At 41.6% G+C, this 21968-nt stretch overlaps 2 protein-coding genes across 2 annotated transcripts; one reads left to right on the top strand and one right to left on the bottom strand.

Moving 5' to 3' along the window:
- Positions 1–283: 283 nt before the first annotated feature.
- emp1a (epithelial membrane protein 1a) lies at positions 284–4040 on the bottom strand. Its single transcript, XM_004065706.5, has 5 exons — positions 3920–4040; positions 3149–3243; positions 2764–2863; positions 2462–2602; positions 284–1262 (listed from the first exon to the last, which is right to left on the bottom strand). Exons 2-5 carry the CDS (start codon positions 3221–3223, stop codon positions 1105–1107), a joined length of 474 nt encoding a protein of 157 aa, XP_004065754.1. The 5' UTR covers positions 3224–3243; positions 3920–4040; the 3' UTR covers positions 284–1104.
- A 5242-nt stretch (positions 4041–9282) lies between these two features.
- LOC101164209 (uncharacterized) lies at positions 9283–20846 on the top strand. Its single transcript, XM_011474421.4, has 17 exons — positions 9283–9790; positions 10029–10187; positions 10260–10378; positions 11660–11843; positions 12470–12582; positions 12657–13749; positions 15427–15551; positions 15849–16104; positions 16899–17023; positions 17125–17221; positions 17336–17458; positions 17713–17885; positions 18436–18533; positions 18818–18945; positions 19071–19251; positions 20054–20198; positions 20482–20846. Exons 1-17 carry the CDS (start codon positions 9370–9372, stop codon positions 20554–20556), a joined length of 3615 nt encoding a protein of 1204 aa, XP_011472723.1. The 5' UTR covers positions 9283–9369; the 3' UTR covers positions 20557–20846.
- Positions 20847–21968: the final 1122 nt, after the last annotated feature.

The following is a 21968-nucleotide window of genomic DNA, read 5'->3' as shown; positions in this document are numbered from 1 at the left end:
AAGGACACAATGACAGCTGAGTGGGGGGAGCCGGGATTGAACCCTTTGATCATTTTCGCTGACTGTCCCTTCAAGCGCACAGCTTGATAATCGCGATAACCATACATTTGCGATTTATCATTCAGGCCTAGCACCAAGCCTCTCCCGTCCTTAGACGGCGCTCGTATCGGGTAGCAACAGTCCAGCGTGAACGCCACGCCTGGTGTGCACGTAGCTGAAGACGCCCAGCTGTTTTCCAACGCTCAATGTTTGTGCGAGTGACTCCAGACGTGAAAACGCCAGCTTCAAGTTAGAATTAGCTTTATTAGTAAAAACGGCGTAACTTCCAATGAAACGGCCGCTCACATGCATAGTTATGGTGAATGACACAGTGCTGCTCTCCTCTGCATCTCTTCATGCTCACCTGAACATTTCTTATGATAGCAGCACAGAGGCACAAATCACACACAGTAAAACAAAAAACTACAAAATAAAGGTTACAATGGACATAAAATAGAAAGCATACATTTGATGTCAGTTGTAAAAAACAAAAACAAATGCCCATTAATAAAAACTAACTACTCTCTTCAGGCTTTTTTTTTGTTTATTGATTAAAGGATTTCAGCCTCTGACTATATATTGTAACTAAACTACCCCTTAAGTTTTTGCATATTTCAATGACCCTTTTGGTGTTTGGGGCTTTTATTTTATCAACCAAGAAAACTTTCAAAATAAAAGCTGCTAACTTGAAACTGAGAGAACTCCCATCTCATTTTAGTAGAAATATCTTCTAAACTAGAAAAAAAAAGATTTTTATCAGTTAACTAAACATCACACAGTTATTTTGGAGGATATAAGAAACATTAAATCTGTCTGGGAAACAGACAGAAATGAATATTTAGGTTTAAGTTTACTTTTTTTTTTTTTTTTAAAGCTGCACATTTTAAGTCAGTCATTCCAAAACCTTAAATCAAAACTTGGCTCTGGATCGGATGGAAACGTGTTCTTGCGTTCCTGACTACTACGGGTGTTTTTACCAGACGGGATCTGCAGCCAGTAAATCCTGTTCCTTACGTTCCATTCAGAGGAATGCGGTGCTGCCATCCTTTTTTCTTTTTTTCCACCTCACTCGCTCTTTTTCCGCAGGATGAGGTAGGTGAGCGCCAACAGGAAGGTGAGGACGAAGGAGATCCATGCCAGAATGTAGGCGTGGCCATAGCTGCCATTGTCGCCGGCGTGAAGCTCCGCAGTGTAGACCGACGCAGCGATCATCACGCACAGACCTAAGGGAGGAAAGGAAGGAAGAGGCGGGGCTTCAATAAAGAAAATTGACCTTTTTTTAATTTTTTTGGAGGGGGTTTAGGAAAGGAAAATGCTTTAATTTTGCATATTTATTTATTAATAAAAAAAAGTTATTCTACTATTAGGAAGAGAGATTAACTACGATTATGTAATCCATCAGATTATCCTCTTGACAGCAGACGACAAAAAAATGAGTGGAACAAAAATCCCTTATGGGGCTCAAAAATATTTCAAAAATCTACTAATAAAACTAAAACGTGTCAGAAAAAAACAAAGACTGGTTTGAAAATTATTATGGGATGGCCCCAGCAGCTACAGCATATTTCTCACACACAACCAGGTTAAATCTATACACCACCAAAGTTTTGTTTACTTTTTCCCTAAAAAACTCCTAGGGATTTTAATCTATAACCTCCTAGCTCCTCCAGCATCATTTGGAAGCTGCTTGGGGGAAAAATGTTGTTTTTTAAGTTTGCTGATTTTAAACCATGTTAGCGTAGTGAGCTTGCAAAAGCCGCGTTTCCCTATTTCTCCGGCATTTATGACCCGAAATATTGTGAAAAACGAATTCATGACTCCTTGAGTCAAGCTGAACAAAGCGATATACTACATGACCATATTAGGAATGTGGGTGCGGTTAACAAAAAACATCAGTCATCAAGGAAACACAAAAGTTTACTTTTGCTGATTCTTCTAAAATTTCCATCGATCTGTCTGTCGCCCTCAGGCCATCACAAAATAGAATGGTTGCCATGGAGATAAAAAACCCAAAATTGACTTTGTCACATGTGGATCTAAATGGGGCTGGGTAGGAGAAGGGATATTGGGGGTGAGTGGCAGCTGATCGGTTAGTGATGTTGGGTCAAAGAGGGGGGTGGCAAAGGCGGGTGGCGCCTGCGACCAAACATCGCCGCTCACGGCTTTAAATATTATTGGAACTCTGAAATCTTCAGTTTCAACGTAATTCATTCCTATTTCAACTTGGTTTTAGTATTTCCTCTAAAGCAAAACAAAATAAAATTCCCGAATCTGCATTTAATCTCCAAACTGAGGTCACAGCGGAGGCCTCTGTTGACCTCGGTCAGTCCAGCATCTCACTGTTCGCTCAAATATGGAAGAACAAGAACACAGATCGATATTTCTCATGGCTGCTCGCCGGGTTGGACTCCAGCTTACTTACAGGAGATTAGCTGCAAAATGCCCGTGAACGTGAACCGTTGGCCCTTCGGGAGGGTGAACAGCTGAGCCACGAACACAAACAAGGCCAGGATGGAGAAGATGCAGGCCAGCACTGCGCTCGCCTGCACCGACTGATGGAACTCTGCAGCAGAGAAAACAAAAGCCACCTCAGAAATCTGTCTCCTCTGCATCTTAGTTGACAAAAAATGTTGCCTCACAGGAAAAAAGCAATTTGACACAAGAAACCCTTGAAGATGCTGAAAGATCTCAGAGAGCTTTGGTTCTGTACCGCCTGCTGCTCACCATTAGGAGAGGTCTTGAGGTTGGAGTAACGCCACTCTGAGCTTTTGAGCTCCCATGTGCCCCACAGGTCTGTTGACACGGTATCAGTGACCCACCAGGCCTGAGAAGCAGAAGAACAACAGACGCATTTCCATGTGCTGTGTAGACATAGATTGGTGTGGGCGGATCAATATTTTTCTGTGAGTTGTTCTTTATTTTTTTATGATCGTGTGAGTGCCGAGCTGTGAAGGTCTGTGGGTGGCAAAAGCATATTTTGACATTCATAACTCAGTGGTTTGCACACATGCCGCCCGCCTCCCTGCTGCTGTGTTTGCATTTCAAGCTGGATGTCGGAGCTTCTTGTTGGCCTTTTGGGGGGGAGGCATGACAGAATGGGGCCTCTTACATTGTCGATGGTGGCCACCAGCAGCAGGATGATGGTCGAAACGTGCAGAAAAATGATTCCACCCAGCACCAACATGGTGGCCCTCTGGAGAACGGCTGAAAGGAGAGGATGCGCATCGTTATTTCACTTCCGCGCGCGCGCGCTTGCGTAACACTCTTTCACTCAGGGGAGCATCCGTCTGGCGCACAAGTTCCAACAACAAAAGAGGAGAGTATGGGGGGCATAAAAGTGGTGGGGGCAGCTGCAAGTCCAAACTCGCCCCTCCACTCTTTTTGAAAGACGCACATCTGGATTCAGACACGTCACGCATGTCCGTCTTTTATTTTCACGCACGTGGGGAATTTGGAGAGCGTTAAACCGCAAAAAATGGCACTTTCGTTCGACTCTTGGTGGGTTTTTCCTTTTTTTTTTGGTTGTACTAGAGCACTTTACGAGTGTTACCGTCAAAAAGACGCGCGCCCTTGCCTTGTTTTGGACCACTTTCAACGCATAACCAATATCCTGCTAAGCGCCCGTGCGCAATACACGCACGCCCATGTGCTCTAAAATTGAGCGCGAGGGCAGGAAAACAAGCTTTCATCTACGCCGGTTCACCATGCAACACACCGTCGCTTTGTGGTCGCGCGGCGGTTGTGGAAGTGCGCGCGTGCGCCCACTCAAAACTCCAGTTTTTCTGTTAAAATAATGAACTTTTCTGCTCGCAAAGTCTTCATGCAGCATGCTCCACGCGGCTTTACTGGTAAAAACAAATAAAAAACGCGCACACATTACCTTAAAGACACGGAGCGGGAGTTTTTGGGGAATGTGTAAAAAAGTCTGGACACACCCAGCGTCGAATTCAGCACACATCTCCCCTTTTCTCACCCCCTTTCCCTTTTTCCTTCCTCCAAGCCCCTCCCAGACAGTTTCAAATGTTGTTGTTGTTTTTCTCTTTTTCTCACTTGAAAAAAAGTGAAGAGAAGCACATGGATTTTTATCTGAAAACTTTAATTCAGCCTTTTTTTGGCGGTGTCTATTTCCTCAGGTCTTCTTCCAAAGCAGCTGCCAAAAACCTATCTCAATTATTGACATGTCCTGCAACTTTCAGCTTGATCATCCAACAGAAAAACCTATGTCTGGAGATGCAGTCATCTTATAAGTTTTTGTAAAAAAAAAAAGGAAAAAAAGGAAATTCAAAGAAACTTTATTATTGCACATCAGTGATGAGTTAAAAACATACTTGGGTATGTTTTTAGCAACTTAAATATAAGAGACAAGAGGAGGTTAATTCACATTTTTATCTGCAAATCAAATCATTCATTCATTTTTTTAATCCCTTTATTCCCTTCGGAGTCACGGGGTCGCCAGAGCCTATCCCGGCCACATGGGCGAAGGCAGGGGACATCCTGGACAGGTCGTCAGTCTGTCAGAGGGCCACATATACACCCATTCACACTCACATTCACACCTAGGGACAATTTAGAGTAACCAATGAACCTATGAAGCATGTTTTTGGATGGTGGCAGCAAACCGGAGTCCCAGGAGAAAACCCTCGCATGCACGGGGAGAACATCCACACAGAAAGGACCCCCATTGATGTTCTGTCTCAGGACCCCCAGTTGGAACTTGAACCAGGGGCCTTCTTGCTGTGAGGCAAGAGCGCTAAACCACCCTCTGCAAATCAATTTTCTGCAAAATTACATAAATTCAAGCTGATGCTCAATACTTCTGTCCTAGTTTCTTTTATTTAATTTTTTTTACCCTTATTCGAGTAATTTCCTCTGTAACCCTTGTGCTATCCTAGGCACTTTAACATTGGGAGTTGGGTCATCTAGACCCACTAGACAGTGCACTGAACCTGTTTTCTTCAATGATTTGTGATCCTCACTGGTGTCCATGGATTACATGAAATCTTTCCACCTTTATCCACCTTTGTCATGGTAGGAATAACACGTCAATGTAAGGGTGGGGTCATCTAAGATTGCACAAGGGTTAAATAATGTTTTTTTTTTAAGTAATGCTACTTTTACTGGAGGACTGCTTTTGGACCCTCTATCTGCCTCATCTCTGCTGATTTAAGATTGATTAGAAGCTCCCTCTTGTGGGGGGATTTCTTATTTGAATCACTTCTCCAAGTCTAGTCCTGTCAGCATACCAAAATGACTCAGCACAAAAGACCCACTCTGATGAAAATGGTGTTTTGGGAGTTTTTAACATGTTAACATGAAACACAAAGAACAGCACTGTGAGGGTTCCAGGCCTGAACGGAGGCTTCCAGGCACAAAGGTGTTGAGTTGACAACACTGTGGAGCCCAAAGCAGGCAAACACAAGAATCTAGGGCAAAGATCTGAAGGCCATGTCACGTTTTGCGTACATTTTGCGCATTTTCCACGTATGAAATTTTGGTCTTCATCAGTCGTCGATGTGCACAGATGTCCACTGAGGGTTTCGGGCATAACCACTGAATTTTGTTTTGAGCTGTTTAAAAGTTTTGGTCAGTTGAGAATGACGCAGTTTATACATATTTTACGTAAATTATATGCAATTATTACATAAATCTTACATAATTTTCGTAAGATGGCTTTCACGACTGTTTCACACATGTCACACATGCTTTCACGCATGTTCCACCAATGTATAACTTTTATAGTATATTGTGTATACGGCGCACAAATAACTGTAGGTAACTGAAGCATGTATTACTTATGATTGCAAACAAACAGAGCAATAATCACACACGGCTCATGTTCTACATTGATTTATGTGTTCTTTGTGTGTTTTTTATTCGTACTTTCTCCGTGATTTTGACGTGTTCATTCATGACACATCTGTGAAATTTCACGTAAAGACTCCAAATTTTTCCACAAATCTTCACTTATGACCAATTTTCCGTTGTACAATATGCGCAAAATGTACCTAGTGGCTGTATGACATGGCCTTGATGGAGTGTGTGCACTAAAATTCAAACGTGTAGCTGCATGTGGGTTCTTCTGCAGGGATTCGATGATGAAGTTATTGGCAGAACAGCTGGAAGTGTCTGGCAGGAATCAAAAAACGACAAGCGCCTGCACGAGGAGCAGAGTTACTCATTCAGAAAGTTTGGACCCCATGTTGTTAGGTGTAATTCTGCATGCTGGGAAAGTGTCAAAGATCCTTTAAAAGTTAGCCGGTCGTCATTCATGACACAGATTTTCTGGCCAATTTGTGTGAAGATCATAGAGGATAAAAACGATGGCAGTAACTGCGGTTCTGAGAGTCGTAGATGACAATCAGAGGGCCCGGCTCCGAACTTTTGACTGAGTGAGGGCACTTAGAAATGTCAGAGACCAACTAGAGCACATAAACTCTCAATTTACAATTTTTGTCACCCATAACCTGTCATATTTTAAATATCTCATAGCCAGTTTTTACTGCTTCCAATAATACGGCACCATGAAAAGGATTAATTAGCAGACAGTGAACATGGAGCGAAGCCTTTCATCACCTGTCGGGGAGGAAAAAGAGCTGAAGTGATTATAGGTTTTCTCATTTCGACAAAGTATCTTCCTTTGAATGGCCTTTTAGAACGGAGCATATGGATAGATGAGGTCTTTGTTCGGCGTTTCATGCTTGATCAGGCAGAAGTTTGATGAAAACACGTGCCCTCGGGGTTCACGTTCTCTGCAGGTATTCCTGAAATTGATGACTAAATTGGAGCAGCTGATGTTTCCTGCTTAAACCTGCTCTACTTCATCATTCATTCATTCATCTTCTAAATCCTTTCGGGGTCACGGGGCTGCCGGAGCCCATCCCGGTCACTTGTGGGTGAAGGCAGGGGACACCCTGGACAAATCGCCAGTCTGTCGTAGGGCCAAACTTTAATCGATTTATTGGTAAAAAGATGGACTGAAATTAAAGTTAAAAAAAAAACAAAACAGGAAGGAATGGCAAACTGTGGGTTTTTACTTTCTTGAAACAGAAAGTCAGAAAGAATAATTATGCTAAAATGCCACAACTTAGAAAGAAAGGTGGGTGTGTGTCTCAATAGTACACAATTGCAATAACTACCTTGTACATTCTCCAGACATTTGCTTTTCTAAGTTCTTATTTTTTTTTCTCATCAACTTTTTACCCCCATGTTTTTTTTACCTTTGATTTTTCCTTTTTTTTGTAATAATAATTATAATTTAAAAAAAAATTCAGTCAATAGACAAAACAGAAAACAGCTATATTTATTATATATTTAACAGCTATATATATTTATGTCAAGTGTAAATCTGATAAGCCTGATGTGATATAAAGAAAATGAAAGGAAATTAACATTTTCTTTATTTATTTGCAATGAATGAGTAAAAATCACGTTTTTTTTAATCACATGCAACACAAGTATGATACCTGCTTCCAGTGCTTCAGAGTCCTTCCTAGTAATAAGAAATGTTGTTTTGTTTTATTTTAAAATTTAAAAGAAATCATCTGACTCCGCAAAAGCATCACACATTCCGATCTAAAGTTTTGCTAATGTGGTCCTAAAGTCTAAAGCTACATTTTTTTTCACACTGCATATGTGACACGCATAAGCATGCACTCCAGAACGCTCATTTAGTCTGTGATGTTCACACTGGTCAAGCAGGGAGGGGCTTCTTCTTCTACTTCTTTTTCTCCTTTAGTGCATTTCTGCCACCTACAGTTGGAAGAGGCTTGGTGCAAAATGACAAAGCGGTGCAAATGTTGCTAGTCTTGCCCCAGGCTTTTTCCTTTACAGCTCATTTGTGATTTATGAAAGACTTGGTATCGTTTAATATCCGAGTAGTTGATTGGTCAAATTTAGACCTGGTTTAACTTTCATCCTGCATTCAATTATTTTGCATGTTGAGGCCAAAAACCGTCTTAAAAATGAGTGCATCTACAGCCTCGACCATGAAGCCTGAAATGCACATTGAGGAAGAACGTAGCTTATTTATGACTGATTTTCCTATTAGCTATTTTATTTATTTAGCAAAAAAAAAATCCATCAAATATTTGCAAAAGCTGCAATACCACGCCAAAAGTATCTCAACCAATTAGTCATGCTCTTTTCTTACTCACTGTTTCAGGAAACAAACAATAACTGAGCACATGTTGGGCGAAACACATTTCCTGAAAGGTTTATTTGTCATTTGGCGGTGTGATATTACCTGGGTGATGATAATAGCAGAGAGTTGTGTTGCTGTCTGGGTGTGGGAGTCAAATAAATGAAGCGTTTCACTTGGCAGTAATTCAAAGCCATTATGTGTGACCTCTCATGGTTTCTCATATCGCTGTGAGTTGTTGTGAATGAATACTCAGCGGTATAGGAGTTTCCTCGTGAGTCATTGAGTTCCTGTGTTTTTATTTTATCCTGACAGAACAGTCTGACCTACAATCTAAAACTGTTTGAGATTGTTAGGCGGTAACTCTGGTTCTTATGGTCTTTTCTAAATAGAATTTTATAAAATTTGAAGCATTTTAGTCATATATGCAATTGATGCAATTTTTTATATGTTGTTTTTTAGTTTCTAGTATAAAACCTTATTCTCTATTATGGGAAAAAGAACAGGGTTGGGGGTGGGGTTATATACATATTTCCAAAATTTCATTTCTTTTCATTTCCACAAAATAACAAAAATAAAAGCTATTGAAGAAGCAAACAAATCTCTCTTTCTCTCTCTCCATCCATCCATCCATCCATCCATCCATCCATCCATCCATCTCTCTCTTTTTCTGTCCCAAAAGGGATAAAGTGGGTTAAGAATATGGATGGGTGGAGATTTCTGCAATATAGTATAGGAGTATTTTTTTATGGTTTACATCAAAGATTTTAAGTTAACAATAACCCAATCAAGACACATATTTAATTCCCATTTGTATGCAAATATTCAGTTCACCATAACACAATAGGGAAAAAAGAATAAAATATGTTAAGGGACTAATTTGAATTGTATTTTAAGGCTTTGCCATTAAAAACGGCTTTTTGTGCAATTAAATTTTGAGGAAAAAACAAAGAAAATAATGGAAAAATGCAATAAAAATTGATGTATTGTCATTTAAAAATATTAAAAATATACATGTGTATTTTTTCCCCGATGAAAACTATTTCTGACTATTTTATTTTTTCTGGCGTTTTCTTTTAGTAGGTCACCTGCTGCTTTTTGATTGGCTGGTGCTTAACGAGTCTTAATTAATCGGCCGACATCCACCTGGCGCGTTAGAGCGCACATTGGCCTAAAACGAAAGCCAAACGGTGATGTCTTGCAAAAAGAAAAGAGGAATTCTTTTAATTTTATTGTTGGGTATTAGTTATTTTTATACATTCCAACGTTGCTGTGCAGTAAGTTTAGGTCAAAGGAAAGATGCTTCAAGCGCCCAGAGAGCTCAAAAGTCGACCAGAAGGACAGAACAAGACATCCACCGACAGCTGGGGCCGCTTCCGGCGGGCGGGCCGGTTACCGGACGACCCACGCGGCGTGAACCCAGACGAATAGGCCACCCTGAGCTCCACCAGGCCCTCGCTGCCCCACCGAGGAAACCAATTCACGCAGACGGGCCGGAAGTCGTTGAATCTGATGTCGGGCTGAACGGCTCGTCGTGGACCCTCGGTGAAGTCCTAACGGAGCGGAAGCCCCCACCGGCGCACCCGGAAGACGGATATCAAGCAGATTTTACAGGTTAAAGTCAAAAACAATAAATAAATAAATAAATAATAACAAAAAAAACAAAAAAAAAACGACTGCTGCTGCTGAATTAACGGGGTCGGCTTCATCAACTTTGAAGCGAACAAAAACACGCAAATGTAAATTGTTTGCCAAAGTGCATTCTGGGTAATGTAGGCATCAAGGTGGTTGTAGACGGCGTTTGTGGGTCTGCAGCGCTTAACATTCCAGTCAATTTTATTTTATTGTTTAGGTTTTTCTGAAATCCAAGGGGAGGTTTTGGGCCTTTCCTCTGACTCCAGTCCACATTTCTCTGAGTGGGAGGCCATGAAGCCTGAGGTGGAGTGTGATGACACCTTCATGATCTTCTCTGCCTCTGGTCATGGATTACTGCACTTGCTAGTGGACAGAAGTAAGTAGTCAAAGACTGTTTAAATGAAATAATTTGATTGTTATTCATAGAAAAATTCCCTTGTTTCTGCAGACGAAGCCACGCCCATTTCCATCTTTCAGTTGCCGGCTGACTGTGGTTACTCCGTCAGAACTTCGTGGCGTGATCTGGAGATGATGGTGCCGTATGATGGATGTTATGTCATTCAGGAGGTATTGGCCTTTTTGTCATGTCCTAGGTCAGGGGTCAGCAACCTGCGGCTCTTTCTACCCTTCTGTTATGGCTCTTATTCGAGAAGTATAATGTTTTTAATGTTAAAAAGTGAAGCATTTTTCAGACAAAGTGCATCAAGCAAAACTGAAGTCAGATAAGTCGATATTTAATCAATTCATTCTCAAACAGTTGAAGCACAGTATGTCCCTCTGCTAGGCTCCATACCAAAACTTGTAGACAGATTTTTTTGCACAGAAAATCAATTGCAGGGTCAGTAAGCACAAGGATGATTTTCATTTTGTTCTCTTCTTTTTAATTATTTCGTCTGAAAAATCTGTTATGGGTCACTTAATTGGCTCTGATTTAATTTTAGTTAAACTGTAAAACTGTATTTCTTATCACAGCCGTCATTACTCTACATTTTCTGAATTCGGATGGTCCTATGGTTTATTTTGAAAGGCAGTCGTATGCCCCTCTGTTAAGTTATCTATTTAAAGAGACAATTTTGTCGTTTATATTATACTGGTATGAATTGAAACCAGCGTCTTTTTTTTCCCTTAAGGTTGAACAGAGACTTTGTGGCTCCTACTGGGTTGTAGAGAATGAGAATTAAAAGTAAACGGTGATAAGAGCAATAAACAAACATTGAAATAAAAAATATTTCATTTTTTTTAAAGGATTAATAATCTAATTTAAATTTATAAAATGGATAAATCAACGCAATAGAAAATAAATGAATACAATAATACAAGTAGTCAAATTAGCAAAAAGCCATGTTAAAAATGAGTCTTGAGCCATTTTTTTTTTTTTTTTTTAAAGCAACTATGTTCTCTGCAGCTCTCAGCTCCTCTGGCAGACTGTTTGACAAACGAGGGCCAAAGGGCTGAAAGATGCCTCTCCGTAGGTTTTGGCTTTTACAGCTGAAATGGTTAGACCAGAGCCAGAGGATCTTTGTCCGCGAGGGCTCATATTTGACTAAAAGATTTAATAGATAAGAAGGCGCAAGACTGTTAAGACTTTTAAAAACTGTTAAAAGTATATTTAAAACAGTCCTGAAGCATATGGGGAGCCAATGCAGAGATTTTAAAATTGGAGTGATATGAACCCGCCTCCTGGTTTTGGTGAGAACTTCTGCAGCAGAATTCTGGAGAAGCTGAAGATTCTTAATGTTAGATTTTGGAAGACCAGCAAGCAGGGCGTTGCAATAACCAATTCTACTGATGACAAAAGCATGTATTAGCATCTCCATTATTGGCCCCTCTCTGTTCCCTCCCTGTTAGAATGGCAGTTATGTGCTGCCCATGCAGTGGTTGAGCACCTCACTGAAGCTGTCGTGTCCAGTGAAGATGTCCACAGCCGCCCCCATGGTCTCCCTGTTCACCCCCTCGGTTTTCTGCTCCGCTTTTGGCATGGCGGTACAGATTCCTTGGCAGGAGCGTGATCAGCCAGCGCTCGGTGTCGTAGGTGAGCTGTTCCCTCAAAGATGAACACCTTTTGATTTATTGCATCTGTTTAAAGACCCACTTCAGTCCTCGTTTGATGTTTTTTAAAAGCATTCCCAGTGGTCTTAATTATGACTGACGTTTTTGAGGACCTAATTTCTGCAAAACGACTATTTCATTAAAATTCTCCCAAGTGGGGTTGGCACTGTTGGCATCCTGCCCCCACATCCCGTCATCCATCTGTAAACATGCTCTCCTGCTAGCTTAAAGTCCTTCACAACCCCAACCTAACATTACCGCTGGCGAGCAAAATTGCAGCTATCCAGCTGTACAGATTTGTGCCAAATACCAGCTCAGACGGGGAAAATAAAGACGTACACGTATCTATTTGTCTGCAAGTGGATGAATAAGAATGGAGCGGAGATTCACAACGATTTCAATAAAGAAATACAAAAGAATAAAATTTTTAGCTCAATTTTGTTGGGCTATCAGAAAAATGCTGCGAAAACATGTTAAACATCATTTTCATTGGAGTGTGTATTTTTAGCTGTTGCACTTGTTACTACAAATTGGAGCTGTTGTGTAGACTTTAAAAAAGTGTAAAGTATCACGTTTTGTTTTCTCATCTTATACACTACATTTTTATAGTCGATGGCGCTTGGGGCCCCTTTGTGTCAGACCTTTGTGCCTTTGAAGTTGACTCCCAACCTCAGGAGCTCACATTCCTCATCTCCCAAAGAGCGCCATGTATCACAGCTGACGTAAGTGATGTCAATTACCCGAGTTGCAGTAGCACAACAACCTCTGCTGACGATATAAGTTTGGTTTCCAACAGGACAGTCTGCGTCTGCAGCTGACGTTGGACGATGAAGAATACGTTCTTTCCTGCCCGGTCGGTCCTGATTTTCCATACTCCCCTTCTCCCCCTCCTCAGTTTCCATTCAGCCCAGACTCCGTCATTCCAGTTTCTACTTCCTCCCTTGCACCCACTTCTCTAACACCAAACCAGGCCCCGTCTGTCCAACTTTCTAACAACCAGCAGTCCTACTACCTCTATGCTGGCCCCCAGAACCATCAATTACCCCAGGACTATGCCTCTGGCCCCCAGTCTGTCAATGCACACAACCCCAGAGTCGATGGTCCTACTGGCCCCCAGCAGAAGTTGCAGTCTCCCTATTTTGACAAGCAGCTGTTCTATCCGCATCCGTTTTTGTTGCAGGGTCCCATTACCCATCAAATGTCTCCGGTTCCGGTAGGCCAGCATCCCTACCCCTTTGTTTTCTATCATCCTGATCCATCATTCTATCAATTGACCTCAGATCCAGCAGGAGAGGCTCTCAAACCTCAAGTTTCTCATCCTGATGCAAATCCACAGACTTATCATCCCGCAATCACTGCGGCACCGGCGACCCAAGCCCCAGCTTTGTACCATCCGCCCCCCTCTGGACCAAAGCAGTCTTTGGGTTCTAAACCTCAAACGAACATATTTTATCCACAAGCTTCCTACTATTCCCACCGGTCAGTTTCCCACACCGCTGCCCGTGTTGCCGCTTCACCCAACAGCCCAACAGCCAGCCCCTCCGACAGCGTCAGGTATCCCCCCGCTCAGCTCTATGCCCACAGTCCTTTCCACCCACACGCTCATCAATCCCCTGCTGGAGAAAGCCCTCAGAACCCAGCAGCTCCACGGAGGATGTGCTTGTCCTCCAGTGATCCTTCCTGCAGCTACCACTCCTATCCTTATTCCTCTCACCCCTTCTACCCACAACAGCCATATTCCTCTTCATCCCACTATCCTCAGACCCCTGTGGCAAATCCTTCCACACCCCCAGCTCAGAACCGTCTACAGACCCCCCACCTGCAGTGTCTGACGGGCAGGATGTTCGTCTTCCTGCCTTACGCTGACCCGCGATCCATCCACATCTTAGGTCAGTATTCGTCTAAACTTTGATGGAAATGTGATTTAAAGTTTGTAGAATATCATGAACTTTAGAATGCCAAAAGCTGAAAGTGTTCAGGTTTTTTTTTTTTAAATGCTGGTTATAAGCAAAACTTTCTTTTATTAAAGCCATTCTACTCTTTGAACTGAATTGTTTTGAGCCTCCAGGGTGCAGAAACGAAGTCGGAATTTAGCAACAAAACACTCTAATTTCATGAAACATTTTGCTTAGTAACAAATGATGAAATCCCTATAAAAAAGATGTTAACTTTGAATATTAAACATTAAACATCACGTGTTGGTGACAGTTTGTCTTTTTTTTTCATTGGGAGTGCAGGAGACTATAAATTGATGAGAGGAGCAATTTTCTTCATTTAAGATGAGGATCAATGATCTTTTGGTTTTGGAGGAAATTCATTTATCTATGAGGGGTGGAACATGAGATTTTTAATGTAACCTTGAATCCCTTCAAGTTATTTGGTGAATTTAGATGTCACTACTGTTAAAATATTTTGTAAGGGGTTATGTTCCAAGTTCTCTGCACTTTGTCAGATCTGCATCCTTTTTCCTCTTTATTTAAAAGCAAATGCTAATAAATAAAAAGACATGGTGTTTAAAAAAACAACCACAATTTAAAGGCTTTTTAGGTTTAAGTGGCTATTGGTGCTAAAACGTGGATACTTTAATTCAATTTTAGGAAAGTTAAAAAGAAAATAATTTGTACATTTCATGCTGAACTTGCTGAAGAAACCATTTCTTCTAAATATTTGCTGCTAACCTATTAGTCATTTTTAGTTTAAATTAGCCAAATTGACCTAGAAAACTTGAGCAAGACAGTTTTAGTTTCCATAAATTATAAAATTGTTTTGATCTTTGAATGCAGTGCATTAGTCTATATTGTCTTTCAGTGTTTTGTATTTTGTTTTATTTTAATCTTGAGCAGAAACTTCCCAACAGAGATGGACCTTTGGGTCTGATTTCAGTAAAAGAGCAAAGGAGATGTGGTTTAAAATGAAAGGTTTCATCTCCAGACAGGATCATTGTTGTTTGTTTTTCTTGCCTCCTGCAGTTGAAACGTTTTTTTTTTTCTCTCAACCAGCAGAGCTCAAATGAGCTGGTAAACGCTGCAGAGCAGTTCTCTCATTCCTTCAAGGTGAAATAAAATCAATTGTGAGATGATGTGGAACGTCCGGACCAGGACCTGTAGAAAATGAATTTTATACTCCAACAGGATGAGTCTCCTGTTTGTTGACCTGAAATGACATTTGGTCCTGAGATGTTCTACTGAATTCAGTTTCTTTATCTTTGATCAGCATTATTTTGTAAACTTTGGGCTCTTTAAAAAAAAAAAGGGTTTTGGAATTTTAAGTGAAAGAAGAGGTCTTGTTCTTTGAGTCTTTGAGTTAAATTTTTTTTTTTTATAATAATCTTACTGAATTATACCTGGCTTGGTGTTCTTTAAAGATGGCAGTGAGGAGTTCACATTAGCTTTTATTCATTTATTTTATGAGAACTTATTATCCTTAGTAATGGGATTCTTTTTGTGACGGTTAACATTCGTAGATTTTTTTTAAGACCCTTTTTGTCTGACTTCATTCATTTGTATAATGTTTTTTCAATGCTTTGATGTAGAACTAACAATCAGAAATGTGTTGTTTTCTCGTAGAGCATCAGAGGACATGGAAGCTCCTGTCAGACATGCCGTCTCACTGTGGGTTTGTGCTGCAGCAGATCAGGGATCACGGGGTTCTGCTCCACTCTCCTCTGCCTGCCTGTCACAGCTACTTCAGAGTGAGTTTCTGCAGAAATGTTGAGCAGAGAGAAAGATGTGTCCAAAGGGAGTCTTGAAAAAATCAGGACTGTTGTTTGTTTTGGGGTGAGACTAAAACTTGAGCAGTTCTGAGTGTTTGCATGTAAAGCAGTGAAAAAACTCCTGTCCGCATGTGATTGATCTCTGAAACAAATGCTGCTATCTGCCGTTTCTGTCTTTAGCTCTGCACTTGTGCAGCTGAGCGTTCTTCCACACAGGACTTGGTAAGAATGCGTGGTTGCTCCTGCAGATTTTTATTGATCTTTCTCTTGCTTTAGACTCCCACCACCATTTCTCTACCTGTACGTTTCTGGGATGGTTCTGTTGGACAGAACAGGACCATGGACCTCGAGTGTCCATATCAGAAGCCTTCTGAAAGTCCTGCGCCAGTTTCTTCTTCTGTCCCTGCTCCACACCAACCCACCAAGGACGAGGGCAGTCAGTCTGGATTTGGGAAATCAGAAGTCTTCTGTTCCTCCCAACAGATGAATATAGCGCTCCCTGCTGGCCCCATTTCAGAAATAATTGTTAAAGGTCTGTATATGGAACTCTCCAAGTTTAGACAGTGGAACAAAAGTGTCCAATTCCAGGCTTCAAGGGCCAGTGTCCTGCTTCTGTTTATACTTTAATTTAATAGAACAGTGTATAAAAAATGGTACAAGTTCCCCCCCCCCCCCCCCCCCCCCAAACATTCCAAACAGGAAGTACCTGCTGGTTCCTAGAAGCCAAAATCCCATAGACTTCTATAGAGAAATAAACAGCTGTTACTCATTCTATTGGGCAGAATATCCATTCTTGCTCTACCTTTTTTTTTAACAAGTTCTTGCTAACCCTAATTCTTTTTTGGTTGTTCCAAATTATTCAAGGTATGAACTGACCAATCGGATGCCTCAAATAAAAGTAGGTGGGGCTGTTGGTCCCCATGTCAAACGTTTTATTGACATATTTCGTGTAGCCCACTTTCTAGTGGTAGGGATTTGGACTTCTGACGAGCTCATTCCTCATTGGCAAGAGTGGTTGCCATAGAAACAATACTTGATGATATCTGGCTCCAACAGGGCAGCGTTTATATTGCAAAAAATAAAGGGCAATGGAATTGACTTAATTTTGTTGGAGCTGGAAAGGTTTATGGTTGATGTTGTACCTGCTCAGTCCAGTTCTCGTGTACAGTCAGAGGAAACCGTATCCAGGTTTGACAGAGTGACAGTGGCCCTGAAGGAGTCTGGTTTGAGCACATGAGTTGGTATTTAAATGAGAACTCTGCTTTAAATTCCACATCAGCGTTTCAACATTTACTGAATTAAATCCTGTATTTCCTTACATTTCAGACGCCAGAGGAAATCGGATCACTCTCAATGACCAAAAGGACTGTGGTTATTATATAAACAAGGGCAAAGATGGCAAAACCCATCTGATTTATCAGTTACATTCACATTGTCATCAGAGTGTGGAGGCAAGTATTGACTCAAATCTCACACTGTGGACATGACCTTTTGCTCACATGACGATTCCTATCCACCTATTAACTCTTGTATTGATGTTTTCCGCTACAAGGGTGAAATGCATGTCATTAGTGTCATCTACATCACCGAAAATGGACAAAAGGAGGCTCAGTTTTCCTGTCCGGTTGTGATCCCGAGGTCCGGACAGGGTGGGTGGAATTGGTTTTCTCTCCAGATGGATGTTTGGTTTGCCCAAAGCTGTTCCCTTAGGGCTGGTTGTAGATATTTCAACTGTGTCTGACATTTGTGCTGCTGCCCCTCAGAGTGCAACCTTCACAGCGAATACCGTCTCCCCTGTGGGTCTGGCTCCATAACCCAGACACAGTGCCTCTCCATGGGCTGCTGCTTCAACAAGCACCCCTTTGAGTGCTATTACCCCATGGAAGGTGAGCTGCCCTCCGGTTCCCGCCTCTTGGCTTTGTTTGAGCCATTACTGCTACAGATGCGAGTCATGCAGTTGGTGAATTTGTGTCGAATAAAATTTAGGACGAACATGCCGCCATCCAAGCTGGTATTGAGTGAAAGGCTGTAAGACACTTTGGCTCTCATTATCAATCGCCTCCTGAGATTTTTGACCTTTTTGTTACCTGACCTTTTCATATCGGTGCATCTGCTTGTGTGTTTCTGCCCCCTTTTTCAGAGTGCACTATTGACCGTCGCATGGTCTTCTCTGTGCCCGCCTCCATCACGGACCCCCCTCTGTCTCCTGCTCTGCTGGTCGCTGCCAACAACTCCACCTGCAAACCTCAGAAAGTGACCTCTGAGTACGCCCTGTTCAATATCCCCATGGACGGCTGTGGGATGCGCCGGATGGTGAGAATTAGACTGAAAATGTCAGAACTTGCTGGGAACCGACGAGGATATGACCTTCATTAGTCACTCGACTGATATTGCATTTGTGTTGAAGAAATTCTTCACATCCATGAAAACAGTTGAGTTGTTTTTTTTTAAATAAAATAAAAACTGGTTTATAAATGAGCTAAATGTGTTCCAGGTGAAAGAACAGTTCAATAGAAAAAAATAAATTTATTGATCCTAAACCCATGCTCTGAGAACGGCAGATAAATGACACTAAGAATACTCCTAAAAAAAAAACTTAAAACGTAAGAAATCAATGACAAATGAATATTTTGTGTTTGGAGCATTTCTGAATAAGCAGTTTATTTTGGGTTGGCATGACAACCCTTTAACACCAGGGCTGTCTTGGTGATGGCACAATAAAGCACGCTCTCTATACTACCATTTCCAGAAGTTTTTTTGTCTTTTTCTGAGAGTTTCAGACCTGAAAGTTTTGGCAAATCCAGTTTGATCCCTGGCAAGTAAAGTATTTTTAGTTTTTGACTTCTCCATTGTGCTCTTACAGATGGTGGGGAAAACACTGGTCTACATGCTGGAGATCACCAACATGATACAAGCAGTCAGCCTCAACTATGGTACCATCACGAGGGAGTCTCCCATCAGGTTTGTGTATCTTTCTATCTGTAACTTTGTGTTTATTACAGCCAGTGGCTTTAATAGATGAATGCTGCTGTCACTGTGCAGGACTCTATGGATGATGTAATACCTGATGTTCTTATGATTAAAGTTTGTATTTGCTTGTTAAAAATTAATTTTCCTACAACTCTCAACTAAAATGTGATTTGTCGTCTCTCTCTCCCCCTCAGCAAATTCTTGTTTGTTAAATCCATCTGTTAGCATTACTCAATCTTTGTCTTCCTGCTGTCACGTGTTACAATCGTTTTCAGGCTGTTCGTGGAGTGCAGGTACTCACCCGGAACAGTTCTTTCTGTGAGCTACGTGGTGAAAACGCCCTCTTTTGGCCCTGACGTTCATACCCAGGGGGTGTTTGGAGTCCAGCTCAGGATATCTAAAGGTTCATTTACTGATAATTCTATCATCTGAGGAGCAGAGGAAACAATTGACTTATAAATATGTGGGCTGTCTGATGTGCTGTAAATATAGTAATAAATAACCTTCAGTTTGTGCTCCTCTTTTTAGATGCTCAGTACACGAGCTACCACCCACAGTATCACCAGCCCCTGCGCATGTTGCTGGGGAAACCTCTCCATTTGGAAGTGCGGCTCCTCAACTCCCCAGATCCCAGTTTGGTGCTGCTGGTGCACTTCTGCGTGGCCTACCCCCGCTCTGGAAAAGCTGTGTGGGTGCTGCTCTACAATGGGTATGCTGGAACATCTTTTGACTGTTCAGAAGGGCTTTAAAAAGACACCAAAAAATGCTGATGTTTCTGCAGAAACCATCCGATGAGACCTCATCTGATGGCATAAATGCACACCACGGACTGTTTGATATTGTTGGTATACGTGCACAAACATGCGGTTTTTATTTTTTAACGTCTCATCTACTGGAAAAGGGTTCCTGTGGTCTTTAAATTATGATTGTCATTTTTAGCCAAAGTCCAAATCTATTGTTACTAGGACATAGTTTCTTTAGAGCGGCAGCAGTTCATCAGAACATCTCCAAGCTGTGGGTTGGAGTAAGCCTCCCTCATTTCCCATCATCCCATTGTTTACATGCCGTCCCGCTAGCTTACAGCCCTTCGCTACCCCAAGCTAACGTTAATGGTGCAACGAAAAGGCAAGCGATATTTTGAGCTATCCACCTGTACAGTTTTGAGCCAGATACCAGCTCAGACAAGGAAAACTAAGACATTCACGGATCTAGTCCTCTTGAAGTGGATGTATCAGAATAGACCAGAGCATGGAGCTTGTGGCCTGCCAACTGTAGATTTTGTGTAACTACAAGCTTCTCCAAACAGCATTTTCTTTCATCTGCTCCTGATTCACGATTTGAATATAGAAATGAGCTTTTTACCTAATATTCTGTCTGCCAACATGAGGAAAAATGCTACATGTTAAAAACACCACAAAACACTATGTATCGGAGTGGCTCTTTAAACTACAGACAAAAGTTTTTTTTTGTTCTTTTTCACCTGCAGTTGATATTATAACATGAATTTTCAGATGTCCCAATCCCTTGGACCCATCCCCATCAAAGACGGTCCTGTCTGGCCCTAAACCACCAACTCCTCAGAGTCAGACCCGTCGCTTCACCATCACCACCTTCCAGTTCCTCCCTGCTGCCGATTACAAGGACATGGATGAGGAGGTTAGAAGAAACCTCTTAGATCTGTGAAAAGGAACTTCTTCTGCCCCTTTAAAAAACAAAAAAAACCATCGGAACAATTGGTGTTCCTCCATTGTCTTGTGATGCTTTGATTTCTCCTTTCAGCGGTTTGACTAGAAATGTGGAAATCGATTTCCACTGAACTTATCTGGAAATGTGATAATGAATCTTCCCCATTTCTGATGCGTCGAAGTGAAACGCTGCTATTCGGCTTTAATCACAGTTGAATCAACAGTAACTTTGTGATCTGTTTCTCATCTTGCAGATCTACTTCATGTGTTCGACTGAAATCTGCTCTCCGCATGAAGGCCCCTGTGTTGAAGGATGCTTTGGACGTTGATGGTACAGATCTAGACGGAATACCGATCATAAACAGCCTGAGACTCGGTGGTAGCTCCACTTCCATCTGACAGCAGGACCATATTTAAATGATGATGTCTGAATAATTGACATGGAGCAACTTCCTGTTTTTTAGACTTCAGTTGGAATATTGAGGTTAGAAGTTGGTTAACATATGGTGGGTTATCGAATACTTGTAACAGATATTTCAAATGTCTGTTAACAAAAGGATCTATTTTTTTTCTGGTGATCAATCCCTCCTATAACCATTAATAAAATCTCTTACATTAACACTGATGCTGGTTTTTTTTCTTTCTAATATAATAGATGGATAAACTTTAATGATCCCAAAGGAAATTTCAAGTGGCCAGCTGCCCACGCTTAAAAAAAACAATCATTCCTAAATCAAATAAAAACACAACAAATAGCTAAAAGGATAAAGATAAAAAGCAAATGTGAACAAACGCCTCAAATCAAGTCAAGTTTCCCAGAATTTCAGTCTAATCAAAAAATAAAGTAAAAGCTCTCAACAGTGAGTGGCGTCAGTGGCTCAGGCGGTTGAGCAGGTCGTCCAATGATCGAAGGGTCGGCGTTTCAATCCCCCCTCCCTCCAGCCAACTGTTGTGTCCTTGGGCAAGACACTTCACCCTCCTTGCCTCCAGTCTGGCTCCACTGGTGTGTGAATATGTATGAATGATCCCGGTGATGGTCAGAGGGGCCGTAGGCGCGAAGTGGCAGCCACGCCCCAGTCTGCCCCAGGGCAGCTGTGGCTACAACCGTAGCTTATCATCACAAAGTATGAATGAGGAGTGAATGAATAATGGACACAATGTAAGCGCTCGGAGTGTCTGGAAAAGCGCAGATAAATCTAATCCATTATTATTATTTAACAGTGTTGTCCAGTCTGATGGCTCATGGGACAAGACTTTGAGTCTGTCTGTGGTGCAGCGTTGGGATAGAAGTCTGCTGCTGAAGCTGCTCTTCCTCTTACTGAAGGCCTCATGCAGAGGGTGTGTCACGTTGTCCATGATTGCCTGAAGTCTGGAAAATGTCCGTTGTTCGGCCATCTCCTGCACTGTGGCCAGCTTTAGTCCCACAACCAAGCTAGCCCTCCTGATGATCTTGTTTAATCAGGTTTTCCTTGCTTGTGCTGCACCAGCACACCACGGCGTACAGCAGAGCACTTTCAATCACTGTTTGATAAAACACACTGTTTAAGATAATCTTTCTATCTAATGGCTATCTTTAGAAAGGAAAGTTGCATTAAGACAAGTTTCTTTGTGTGGATTTAATTAAAATTGGTAGAAGCTGTATGTATTTTTATTTTAGGCTTCTAAAAACTACGAAACTTCAGAAAATAAAAAGCACTAACATTTCACTGATCTGTTATTACTTCTTTAAAAATGTATTCGG

Source organism: Oryzias latipes, chromosome 1 (genome assembly GCF_053564925.1).
Source record: "Oryzias latipes strain Hd-rR chromosome 1, Olatipes_Hd-rR_3.1".
Classification (NCBI taxonomy): Eukaryota; Metazoa; Chordata; class Actinopteri; order Beloniformes; family Adrianichthyidae; genus Oryzias; species Oryzias latipes.
This window is presented reverse-complemented; position numbering and strand designations above follow the sequence as displayed.